The sequence below is a fragment of the Ictidomys tridecemlineatus genome, chromosome 4 (genome assembly GCF_052094955.1).
Source record: "Ictidomys tridecemlineatus isolate mIctTri1 chromosome 4, mIctTri1.hap1, whole genome shotgun sequence".
NCBI lineage: Eukaryota > Metazoa > Chordata > Mammalia > Rodentia > Sciuridae > Ictidomys > Ictidomys tridecemlineatus.
The window spans coordinates 159,057,702-159,071,692 of record NC_135480.1 but is presented as its reverse complement, the minus strand read 5'-3'; the positions used below and the strand labels follow the sequence as shown (position 1 = coordinate 159,071,692).

Here is a 13,991-nt window from a genome sequence, read left to right as displayed (position 1 = left end):
AAAATCATTTAAAAATTAAGCTTTATAAAACTTTTTTCAACAAACCTTTCTGGATAGAGCAAATTCTTAATAGTCTAGCTTGAACTAATATTAAAATAACAAACAGAGCTCAGAGGAATCATAAAGCATACAGAGTGACAAGAGAAAGTATGTCTGGAACAAATAATTTATATGGATAAGCCAATAAATGAATAATTCAAATCATGGTTAAGATAAATCTATAGAGAAAGAAGAAAATAATAGGACAAAGCGGGGAAGGAGGAGAGGCAGGGAGGACAATAGCATAAGACCTAAAACTTTACCAGGTAATACTGGAACAAGGTTAATTTATTATTGATACTGACCTACTTTCAAAGTGGATGGGAACGTTTTAATTTAAGAAAATAATGAAATTACAACTAAAATAATGGTAAATGAAGACAGGAAAAGGGTTAAGAAAAATAATTGCAATTCAAAACCAAAATTTATTTCTCAGCTTCCTAGAAAGGTAAGAAAAAAATAAATACAATGCTAAAGAGCAACTGTCATTTAATTAAATGCAATACACTAAGTTATCAAAAGTCATGTTATTTAGTGGAATAATAGAAGAGAAATTTATTAAATCACTTATTTCATAACAGTGACAAAGCTAAAGCATAGTCTTCTTCAGAAATATATGGCAGTTCTTTACACTATTACCAATAAAATGCAAGTGCTGGGGCTGGAGTTGTGGCTCAGTGGTGGAGCACTTGCCTAGCATGTATGAGACACTGGGTTCGATTCTTAGCACCACATAAAAATAAATTAAATAAAATAAAGGTATTGTGTCAAACTACAATATTTTTTAAAAATGCAAGTGCCAACATTTGATGGCACTTACATAAAGGTTTTGCTGCAACCGGCTTTAAAAAAAATCATAACTTTCTAACAAATTTGACTAGTTAAGACTTAAGGTAAAGGAATTGTCATTCTAATTGCTTTTCTAATCTACAAATTATAAGCTGAAAATGAAGATCTATTTAATATTATTCAGTAGAGCAACAAAAACCTAATAGAAGCCCAGCATGGTGGCTCATGCCTGTAATCACAGCAGCGTGGGATGCCAGGGCAGGAGGATCGCAGGTTTAAAGCCAGCCTCAGCAACTTAGCAAAACCCTGTCTCAAAGTATCAAAATAGAGGCTGGGGATATGGCTCAAGTGGTAGCGTGCTCGCCTAGCATGCATGAGGCACGGGGTTCTATTCTCAGCACCACATGAAAATAAAAAAAGATATTGTGTCCACCTAAAACTGAAAAATAAATATTAAAAAAGTCTCAAAATAATAAATAAAGAGCTGGGGATGGGGATGTTGCTCAGTGATTAAGCATCCCAGGATTCAATCCCTGGTACCAAAAAAAAAAAAAAGACCTAATGCAGGGATTTCCATTTTCTAATTTAGCATGTAATCTTGGAAGCTGTATCTCCATTCACACAAGAAAAGAAAAATAAATAAATAAGCAAACTGAAAATCCACAATGTTTAGAGTCATCAGAGAAATGAGGTCACTGGACAAAGCAATATTTCCAAAATTGAAGAGAGAAGTAGATATGAGAATAATAATTGACCAAAGCAGAAGACAAGGAACAAAAAACTCCATGGGAACCAGTATCAGGATAGGAAAACCTATGTATAATCAGCTAATTAATGGAGGAACTACGTGGACATATTTGAGAGTTAAAAACTCCAAGAGGGTCTGGACTTTGGGGGCAGGTGCACATTTTCATGAGTTTTACCTATAGGAGCTTTATCAGGCTGTCAAAGGGAAGACTGGTGAAAAATACCTTCCTGCTGCCAGCAGGCGGAAAGGAAGTGTAGCCATTTAAAAACATATAGCACATTCCTTACTTTTTAATAAGATCCGCTCTCAAGAGAAACTATTTACCAGAGCCCAGCCTAACAGGATTTTGCCACAGCCTAATTAATCTGGAAAAAAGAAATATCTAATCCAACAGCCTCCAGCCTTCCTAGCTCTCCTAAGGAAAGGAACAAAATGGAGAAGCAATTATGTAGGTAAAAGTACAGAGGCACTCTTAACCAAAAGACTGAGACCTAATTATAATACTATAGAATACTTCTTCTTTTCCCCCAGGCCTCACCACCACATCAATAGGGCTCTGATAAAATAAAAGGGCAATACAAATGAAAGAATTATGTGTGTCAGAAAATATTTCAAAGTCTCAAAAGTCCAGAGAAATTCAAACAAAATTAAGGCCACCAAAGAAACATTTAATCTCTAACACCTACGACTACAACAAACAGTAGACACAGCATAATCCCTAGGGTGATAAATACAAAACCTCACGATAAAGGACTGTTTACATCAGTTCTTTTTACCCATTTGGCTAACTTTATGTTTCAGTTTGGCTAGGCTATGGTACTCATAGTATCCAATGTAGATATTGTGATGAAAATACTTTTAAGATGTGATTAACATTTAAATTAGTAGACTTTGAGTAAAGAAGATTAGCCTCAATAATGTGGGTTAATCATACCCAATCAACTGAAGGACCTAAAAAAGTCTATGGTTACTGAAGGAGAAAGGAATTCAACCTTCCGTTTCCCTTAGGATCTGCACTATAACATCAACTCTTTACTGTGTCTCCATTCTGCCAGCCGGCCTTGTAGAATACAAACTTGTTACCCCATAATTGTGTGAGTCAATGACTTAAAATAAATGTCCCTTAGCAAATAAAAGGGGAAAATAAATCATCATTTATGAAAGCCAATATATTTTTAATATAATGCTATAGCTTCTACATTAAACTAAAGAATGTTCATTAAAGCATTGCAAACTTAATGTTAAAGGATATTTAAAAAGTGCCAAAACTCTAAATAAATTGTTATTTTTTAAATGCTATTTTTATAGTATCAATTGTGATATTTTATATACGGAAAATACGACTTTTGTTATGGTATGAAGAATCCTCCAAAAGCTATTGTTAATTCAGAACACTCACAGGTGAAAAGAAGAGGTTATGAGAGCTCTCACATAACCTAATCAGTCTATACCAGCTTGAATTAACTGACTGGGTGGTAACTATAAGCAGATGAGGTATGACTAGAGGAGATGGATCACTGGAGGTATGCCCTCAAAGAATGCAACTTCCCTATGGCTTCTCTTTGCAAATCCTTTTTCTGCTTCCAGACTCTTACCATGGACTAAGCAGCTTTCCTCTGTTGGGCCCCTCATCTATGAATAGAGACCTCTGAAACCACTAGCCTCAAATAAACTTTTCCTCCTCTAAGTTGTTCTTGTCTGATCTTTTGGTCACAGCTACAGAAAAGCTAACTAAAACAACTGTATAGAAGATCTAAGAGTCAAATTAGTATGTCATATTGGGATATACATCCCACTGTAGAAAAAATTTATATGAATGTAGATAAAGGGAAAATAGTTGAATGTCTTATTGAAGTTAGTTTCAACATTCAAAATTTTAATAGAACAATTTTATAATAATAACCAATCTTAGCTTCAAGTTCCCATGACCCTTTAATTGTTAGGAAAGAAAATAAATAAATATCAGAACCGTATGGTTGCCAAAAAGCTACTTCTATTCAATCCAAAAACAGATTCTTTCACTACTGCTTTTAAGACGTCTGCATTTTAAAAATGGTTCCAGGGCTGGGGTTATGGCTCAGCGGAAGAGCACCTGCCTCGCAAGTGCGAGGCCCTGGGTTCGATCCTCAGCTCACATAAAAATAAATAAATAAAGTAAAGGTATTAAAAAAAATGGTTCCTAGAAGCACTGCCAACACACACTGTTGCAATAATACTATACCAATTTATACAGTTACACATAATTAATCACATATTAACTAAATTGTATAACTTGCTGATTATATATATATATATAAAATATAGGCTTAAACTAATTCAAAAAAACATTTTCAAATGATGAAATAGATTTATACAAGTTGTTATTCATCCTTTATACAAATAATACCATACGCATATTTATAAGTTTCACAGGTGAATGAGTGCTAATAATAAAAGACAAAATTCAATAAAACAATAAATAATAGGTAAATACTACTATAAAACTCACATTACCTAAAAGTTTAAGCAAATAAATATCTTAGCCTACTAATTCAGAAAACAAAGAATAGGCTATATGCACAGTATAAAAATAGACTCACTACAGTGATTTCAAAATAGTAATGCTTTAATGTAACCACCTGGATATTCTTAATGAACATTATTGCAAAAAATTAATAGTATTAAAGATCTACTACCTGGGGGCTGAGGTTGTGGCCCAGCAAAACCTAGCACATGCAAGGCGCTGGGTTTGATCCTCAGCACCACATAAAAATAAAAACAAATTAAAATAAAGATGTGTCCAACTACAACTAAAAAAAAAATCTACTACCTGAAGTAAATATATTGATTTTTTAAACATTTTATTATAACACTAACCTGTTCCAATTCTTGTATTTTAGCATCCTTGACTTGCAGAATTTCTAGAACTTTTCTGTCTTTTGCTTCAGATTTTTGTTTTTCTCTAGAAAGAAAAAAATTTAATAGTTTATTAGTCATAATTTCTAACTAGTCCTTTAAATATTCATATCCTGATAATGAATATCACTTTAAGAGATAAGAAATTAAATTATCTTGGGTTGACAGCCCTTTCAGAATTAATCAGAAACCATATGGCAAGTGACAACAACTTACAACTGCTGACAACTAAAACAACTTCATATTAAAAGAACAGTTTCAGGGCTGGGGATGTGGCTCAAGTGGTAACATGCTTGCCTGGCATGCACAGGGCACTGGGTTCGATCCTCAGCACCACATAAAAATAAAATAAAGATGTTATGTCCACTGAAAACTGAAAAATAAATATTAAAAAATTCTCTCTTTCTCTTTAAAAAAACAGTTTCATTTCCAAATTTATGTATATCATCAAAAATGTATATGTATATATTGTTTAACCTTGAATGCAATGACCAAAAAGGTCATCACTTTTAAATTAACTAACAATAAAAAGTAAACATATTCATAGTAATATAGGCATTTTATACATGTAATTAGATTAGAATAAAATAGTATCATTTTTAAAGTAGGAGTTTCAAAGGAGAGACAGATTTACTAATTATCAATATTCTATGAGTAGAATTTTTAAATTTTTGACAACTTCTTATACATTCCTAGCCTCTGAGAATACTACTACCTAAACTAAATAGTAATTGTATAATCAAAGCATAATCCTTTGGGATTATTTACATGTAAATAATGATAATCATTTAAAAATAGAAACCTTTAAATATGGAAAGGAGGAGAAGGAAAAGGAACAAAGATTGGAAGAGATTATATAATCAAGCTGATACTGTTTAATTTATATCAAAAATGGTAAGAAATCTTCTGGACACAGAGTCATAATTTTAAAAAAAACAAACTTTATAAATAGGTAAAGAAAATAGGAATCTGTGCCTAAATCACCCATGTATCGTAGAATTTACAGACAAGGAAGAAAGAAAAAAAGTAAAGAAACATAGCTACGTCCCTGAGGATCACAAACTAAGCAGAAATACAAAGCTATGAATGGGGATGAAGAGGTTATTTGCTGAAGTGAAAAGGAGCTTGGTTTCTGGAGATAATGAAAAACAAATTGCCTTGCTCATATGTCAAAGAATAATCAAGCTCATAATTTGAAAGTAAGCCTAGGATGGAGTTCATAACTCAGGAAAGGAGACTGCAGAAACCTTCTGAATATCCTTGCTGGGAACTAAGACTTTCATGAAAGCCTAAAACGGCAAAAGTTTATAATAGATATGGCACCCCCATTCAGGGGTTGGACCAAAGTACCCTGTTGCTGAGGCACTAAATACAGCAGACCTCTATGTCACTGTTGACCAAGAGCCCCAAGTTACCAATATAAAGCCTATTTCATGAAGGGTTTCTGGGTGAGGTTGACAAATCAGTGGCAACCATAAAATATCTCCAGAGAAAAAGAGAAGTAATAGTAAAAGATAAAGGGAAGAATAACAATTCAATAATATCTATTGAGCATTTATTGTAAGACAGGCACTGGCCCAGGGATTAGAGACACTATAGAAAACAAAAGGTTGACCTCATGAAATTAATATTTTAGTAAAGAGATACTGAAAATAAAGATATATAAGTAAATACATAGCCTGTCAAATGGCTATAAGTATAATAAGGAAAATAAATTAGGATAGCTAAGAAAGTGATGGCAATAAGCTTCCTTTCATTCCCAGGTAAAGTGAAAGGAAGAGAAAGCAAACTTGCAAAGCAAGCTTAACAAATGACTCCCTTTAATATTTGAGTAAAGATCTAAAGAAAGGAAGTGAGAATCATGCAGATCTCAGGTAGCCAGTTTTTTCAAACCACCAGACTAGTTTCAAGTACAAAGACACTGAACATACAGAATAGAACACATCCCTTATCCACAGGCCCTGTGTTCCAAAAACTACCCTCCACAGATGCCCAAAATCACAAGATAACACCAGACTCTATATATGGTGGGTTTTTTTCCTTACACATACATATCTATCATAAAATTAATGTATAAATTTGGCTCAGAGAGAGATATTAACAATAACTAAAAATAAATAGAACAATTATTTTTTAAACATTTATTTTTTAGGTGTAGATGGACATAACACAATGCCTTTATTTTTATGTGGTGCTGAGGGTCAAACCCGGGTCCTGCACGTGCTAGGCAAGTACTCTGCTGCTGAGCCATAATCCCAGCCCTAGAACAATTATATTAATGTAACTATAATAGAAGTTATATAAATGTGGTTTCTATGTTTATTCTTGGGATTTTTCTACTAATATTTTAGGAACACAGTTGACTATGGGTAACTCAAACCATGGAAAGCCAAATCACAGATAAGGGGAAACAGAGGAACTACTATAATTGGTATATTCAAAGAACAGCAAAGAAGTAAATATATTTGTAGTAGAGTGAACAAGTGAATGGTAGCTGAGAACAAATTGGTCACTGGGCATAATATGTGGCCTTTTAAGCCCCATGAAATATGAATCTGATTTTCAGTGAAACAGTAGAGCACAGGACAGTTTTGAGCCAAGAAATAACATATTACAAATTGACAGTTTATGAGTATCATACTAGTTATTCGGGTTGAGGACAGACTGTAAGGGTCAAGGATGGAAAGAAAAGCTATTAGAAAGCAATTGCAATACCCCAGAGGAAAGACACAGGTGAAATGAATAAGATAGTAAGTGTGGTGATACTGAAAACTGATAAAATTCTAGATATTCTGAAGGTAGAACTAACAGGATTTCCTAGTGCTTTAGACATGTAAAAGAAAGAGAAAAGTCAATAATGTCTCTAAGGCTTTTTTGCCTGGGCAACTAGAAGGATGGAATAAATATGATTTTAAATATAGAGCAGGAAATAGTTGGACACTGAGTTGGGATTTGTATATGCTAAATTTGAGGTGTTCTAGTCAACATCCAAGAGAAGTAAGCAGTTTGACAAGTCTGGAATCAAGAAAGCAGTTAAGGTTAAAGACACAACTTTAAGAGTCATTCAAAGGCATTTTATCCAAATATAAGAGTAGATGATATTATCCAGGTGTTATTTTCAACAAATAAATCTGAGGAGCGAATCTGGTACACTTCAACATTTATAGATTAGGAACATGAGGGGAAATTTTTCAGTAAATGATACTAAGAAGACACCCACGCCAGTAGTCTAAGAGGAGAATCAAGAGATGTAAGTGAATGAAGTATTTTTAGAAGGAATGGTCAACTATGTTAAATGCTGCAGATGCTTTAGAAGATAAAAATTGAAAATGGGTTTCTTAATTTAGACATATCAGGTCTCTGATGATCTTAACAAGAACTGTTTTAGGAGAATGATGGGTATGAAAACTTAATTAGAATGAGTTAAACATGCAAAGAAAAAAATGAAGATAGTGAAAACTCTTCAGAGAAAATTTTCTATTTAAAATGCAGCAAAATTAAACAATAGTTCAAGGTAAATAGGATATCAAAAGAGAGGGGGTTTTATTTGTTTCAGAGATAGACTGCAAATGTGTATAATGACATGAACAATTCAGATAGCGACAAATGCAGTTTATTTGGATTTAGATGAGTATAAATAGTTCTTACAATGAAATAAAAAGAATATGAGTATACCTTCAGATATGTTAGTAGTTGGAGTTAAGAGGAGAAAAAGTTCTCTCTCCCATAAGAATATTTTCTCAGTGGAGTAGAAAGTAAGGGTATTTATCAGCTCAAAGTGAGAATGAAAAAGAAGTGCAGGAAGCTTAGAAGAGAGGAAGAATAAAATATGCTGAGATACTAGGATAGTCATTAGGTCAAGAAAAAATAGGAGACCACAGAGATAATACTAAGACTACTTCACCACAATAGCTAAAAATCTATAAAAGAACAGTGTCATCATGGTCAAGGGTTTTTTCTATAGTCACCTTTAACACTCTGAATGAAGGAACACATTAAACAAGATGTGTAACAAACTATGTTGGAAATTTTTCAAATATGAATTACTACTACTACTTCTTTACTATCTGTACTTTATCCTGCTTTATTAGTCATTTTCTTTATACTATGCATTAATATCAAATTTCATGCAAAATTACAATCCATTGTCTTTAACTGGGCTTCCTCCTGTGTTTCTTCTGTAAACAGTGAAATTTGACATACTTTTGGAAATTAATACGCTTTTTATTTTATACTTTAGTCTTTAGTGTTTTACAAAAATATTTTATATTTAAAATATATGTTCTTTTACATACACACACACACACACACACACACACATATATATATATGTAAATGTCTATCATTTGTCACTAATTTATACCCTGAAATTATCATTGGTATTCTTAACTTTCCATTATAAAATCAGTAGTATTGCAGGAAAATACTATAAATTCACTTGAGGAATAAATAGATGAACAAAAATAACCAAATATCAAAATGCAGAGCATGGTATGATTTACTTAAGGACAAAGATAAATGTTGAAAAAAATCAAGGTATTAACTCCAGTTGGAAATTCCTCATTAGTTTAATTTACAGAGTTTTTTGTTTTGTTTTGTTTTAATGTACTAGGGATTGAACCCAGGGGTTGTTTAAGTCCTCACTAAATTGCTGAGGTTAGCCTCAAACTTGAGATCCTGTCTCAGTCTTCAACAGCACTGAGATTACAGGTATGCATCATGGTCCCCATTTCAGTTTTTCTAATCTACTCTTCCATCATAAGTCTGCAATCCCAAAATCAATTCTAGGGTTTATTTTAAATAAGATAAGAATAAAAGTAGACTATATACTATAAAACCCAAACAAAAGCATTATTATATCACCCAGATGAATTTGAAATAGGGTGATTTCTCTATGATAGAAGTATGTGCAATATAACACACATATAGTCTAATCAGTGGTTTTCAAAGTATAGGTTGCCAGAATAGTAGCATCAACATCAACTAGGTTAGAAATACAAGTTCTGCAGCCCACCCCAGATTCACCCCAGATTAGAAACTCTGAAGGCAGGGGGCCCAGTAACCTATGTTTAACAAGGTGCTCTAGACTAAATGTTTGTTTCTCCCCAAAAATTAATAATTCCAAATGACAGTATTTGGAGACTAAACCTTTGGGAGGTAATTAGGTGATGAAGGCAGGGTCCTCATGAATGAGTAAGCACACTTAGGAGAAGGAACACTGTAGAGATGATCTTTTTCTCCATTATATAAGGACATGGCAAAAAGGGAGCCATTTGCAAGAGAGCTCTCACTGGGAACCAAACCAGGTGGCACCTTAAATCTGGACTTCCCAGACTCCAGAACTGTGAGAAATAATTGTTATTTATGATACCCAATCTATGGTATTTTCTTACAGAAGCCATACAAGGCCTCAAGTGATTCTGATGCACACTAACATCTGAAAGTCCAATAACTCACATATCTGTCAATAGATTGTGAATGATCCAATGCTGTTTATAAACAGTATACAAATTAAATAGAAACATCATATAAAATATAAACTTTAAAAACATACCTGTGACATTTTATAATTGAACAACCCTAAAAGTGATATAGTGTTTAAATTTTGAACTGAAAATAATAATCACAACTCAAAATCTTTCTGGAAATTTGTCCAGTAGCTCCTCCTGTTGGTATGGGATCTCTAACATTTTCACAACAGGAAAATGCTCCCAAGAGAAAACTGCTACAACATGTATACAGTATCTTTTACATAGAATAATAAGATTAAAAAAAAGGTTGTTTCAAGTTTAAAAATCACCAACCTATCTGAAAAATTCAATTAAGACATATTCTATGTATTTACAAGACATTAAAAAAGGTTCTCCACCCCCGCCCCTGCAAAAAAAGACACTGTCAAGAAGTTGATGATGATCAATGACTGAGACAAACTCCTGTTTAACTAATTAGAACCACTGATGTGCAATAATGATGTGAGCTAAGAATATTTGCAGACTTCTTTAGGATGAAAAATGAAGTGAAGAAAGGCTGTCAAATGTGTACAAGTTTAAAGCTCCAATCACTATTCCCAAGAGTACTACCCATTTAAATATTTAACATTGCCGTCCTTGGCCACATGAATTACCATGCTAACTTTCTGCCATTTTTCTAAATTCAAAAAAGTGAAAAATTATTCTAAATCATTAAAAAACAAAAATTTATTGTGTTATACACCATGCCATATATTATACAATATGACAGGATCGTATTTTCTGGGTTTGAGCCCATTTTTAATGAGATGTCAGAATGAAATATTAGAGTCTAAAAGAAACATTTAACTATAATAATGATATTGGTATGAATTTAAAAACAAAGAAAATGGAAAAACAAATCTTAATGAAGTTGATTATTCTTAATTAACAGATAATAATTCACAAAATAAAGCTTATTGGACTATTCTCTCATTTGAGTACAGTATTAATTAAAATGAAGATTTTATGGATATTATGGGCTTTTGCCTTTAAAACATTCTGAATTTGTAATAAATATTTAGATTCTAAATAAAAACATAAGTTAAGGGAAATGAGAATATTATCATGAAATGCTTTGTCCTTTTATTCATTAAGTATTTTATAACCATTTTCTAATCTTAAATATATATAATGAATTACCAGTATGGTATCCAAAATAATACACTTAAACTTGAAAAAGAGTTACAAAAATATTTTACAGACACACTGTACTCCATAGTAAAAAACAATTATTGGGGGGGGGGGAATACCACTAGTACTCTGAATAAAAATAATGCAACAAATCCTAATACATAGAAAGTTTGGTATAAAATATTTTAAAGGTTTATATCTACTTAATATAGTTAGTTTGCATTGGTACATAAATTAGTCTTTATTTTATAATCCAGAATTTAGATCTATTATATTTTATTTTTAAAATAAAATAAATATTTAAAACTAAAAGATGGCCTCACACATGAAAAATGACATACTTTTCCCTTGTTCAATCAGGTAGGTTCAGATTAAGATTCAAAATAAAAGTAGAATCTGGATCATAATTTACGGCATATTGGTGAATGTTTTAAGCAAAGAAATAATTCAAAAGAAAATATTTATTTGGATTTAATATATTACTAAACAATATTATTGAACTCTTATGTAATCAGTTAATTTCTAAATGTATCAAGTTGAAACTCAAAGAATAACATATTGTTTTAAAGTTAGAAATTAAATGACAATTTCCTGATTTTCTTGTTTCTTTTAACTACATAGCCAGATATTTCTGCACATACTCAACATTTATTATGTAGAACATTCATAAAGGAGTTGGAAAAGATTGCGTATTTATATGACTTTAATAACTGTGCAAATATTTTTTTCACCCAGAATCTAGAAGTCTCTTGCAGTGTTCAAAAATATCAGCACTTCAGAACAGACTGTTTTAACATCTGCACATCACCAGGGTTGCCCCCAAGGATTTTTAAATGATGCCTGCCTGTGCTGAATAAAGTGCTAACTTGCACCTTGCATTTCATACTGTGTCCTGAGCAGCCATCCAGTTGGTACAACACCAGCTGAATTCCCACAGGCCACTGTTCACTCAGGCTTGACTGCAATTATCATGTCAATATTTTGTGCTCCAATATGCAGATATGCACACATGCAAGCAGCATAATACTTTCATCTCCATGAAATGTTGACTTATGTTCAAAGTTTTGGGGATGTTTAATGAAACTACAATAAATTTCCATTAAATGAAGTCAGTTATGATTATTTTACCTTAAAATAAAAATTATGCTTCTGTATTGCCTTCCGCCATGTATTAAAAGGCTAAATTATGGGGGTAACTATGCTTCACTGTATTCTCACAATTCTTTAATTCAAAGGTCTTCATACAAGTTAAAGATTATTTGTCAAGCTTCTTGTACCTATTGTAAAAGTTCAAATGTATTTCTTTACACTTTATTGCATGTTCTCTCACCTTGAACATTAGAGTAGTTCCAATTAAACATCTTTATGTTAGTACCCATGACCATCCATCCACATCTCTGCTTGAGCGTTCATGACTATTGCAAAAGGAAAAGTGCTCAGCAAAAATATATTTATGCCCTGAATGGAACAACCTAGCAGCAATGTTGCCAGATGGCAGAATTCTGGCAGCAACACTTCAGGGGTCTCCAACCAGCCATGCTACTACCATGCTCCAAAATGCAACCTCTTCACAGGCTGTATTGGCTTAATACACATGGGACAGTGTACAACTATCCAGCAGCTGTGCAACCCATGTGTTTAGGAGTGGAATTGAAGCAGCAGAGAGGTTTTCCCAGTGATGAGTGAATATAGCATAACCTATAGTAACAGCCTGCTTTTATCAAGAATCTAAACTTTTTAACTCCAAATATAAATGTAAGATAATCTCTCATTTTTCTATGACATTAAATCTTTAAATACAAGTATTTCAAGGATATAGCATATACATCCTATATAAACAAGAAAAACTGAACATTATCTTGCCCATTATATTTCCTTCTATGATTGCCATTTTCCAGGATTGAGTTTTCATTTCTAGACCAGAAAAGAAGGGGCGGATTGGCAACAGAAAATAGGAGAATAAGTATAAGAAAAAATTAAAAGAAAGTCTAATCAAAAGTACAGAATATTAAAAATGAATCAAACTATGTCTCCAAGATTTATATAAAGATGCAACATTTAAAACTAAAAACTAGTAGGAAAATAAAGTAGTTTTTTACATAAAATTCATTTAAAACATTTATAAGTAAAAAATAAATTATCTTTGATAAATCCTAATGGCAATTTGAGATTTAGAAATATTTTAAGTTTTCTAATTCAAGTACAAAATACATTAATTTTAGGATCAGTAAACTGCAAATAAAATGTAACATTAATTAATAATAACATCAAAAAAGTGAAGTTAAGGGCTGGGGTTGTAACTCAGTGTTACATCACTTGCCTAAGATGTGTGAGGCAGTGGATTCCATCCTCAGCGCCACATAAAAATAAATAAATAAGTAAAGGTTTAAAATAATATAGAAAAAAGAGAACAACTAAAAAAAAAAAGTTACTCTGGAAGTCTAGTCTATTACATAGAAGATGCTAATTGACTTTTCTTAAGACTCTACATAAACAAACTAATAAGGAATTTAAGCTGTAAAATGAGATAATAATATACTTTCAATTTCCTAGGCAGTATTAAATTCCCTGTACATTTATTAACTTAAACAACTCTATTCTTAATTATATTTTACAGGAAAAAAGACACTAAGGCATAGAAAAATGAATGTTTTTCCCTGAATCACACAAATGGCAAGCCAAAATTCTAAAACAATTAGCCTAACTCTACAGTCAGTTTTCATTATCACAAATCATTAAAATTAAATTTTTTTTTCAGATGTTAGAGTTAAGTCTTAAGCAGTTACACTGGATAATGTGCAAAATTTCTCCATTTTTAAAATAGTTAAATTGGATCTTAGATTTTTCCATCCATAAAGATGGCAAAATATTCACCTTTC

General features: G+C 32.2%; 1 protein-coding gene across 5 annotated transcripts in view; it reads right to left on the bottom strand.

Annotated features, from left to right (window-relative positions):
- Positions 1-13,991, bottom strand: part of Cntln (centlein) — a 313,688-nt gene that overhangs the window by 246,874 nt on the left and 52,823 nt on the right. For all 5 annotated transcript variants that reach the window (XR_005733953.2, XM_078047677.1, XM_005340132.5 and 2 more), the window contains exon 3: positions 4,433-4,517. Coding sequence is in view for 4 of the 5 variants with exons in the window: in XM_078047677.1 (XP_077903803.1) it covers positions 4,433-4,517 (85 nt within the window). In the remaining variant the exon portion in view is untranslated. The remainder of the gene's footprint in view (positions 1-4,432; positions 4,518-13,991) is intronic.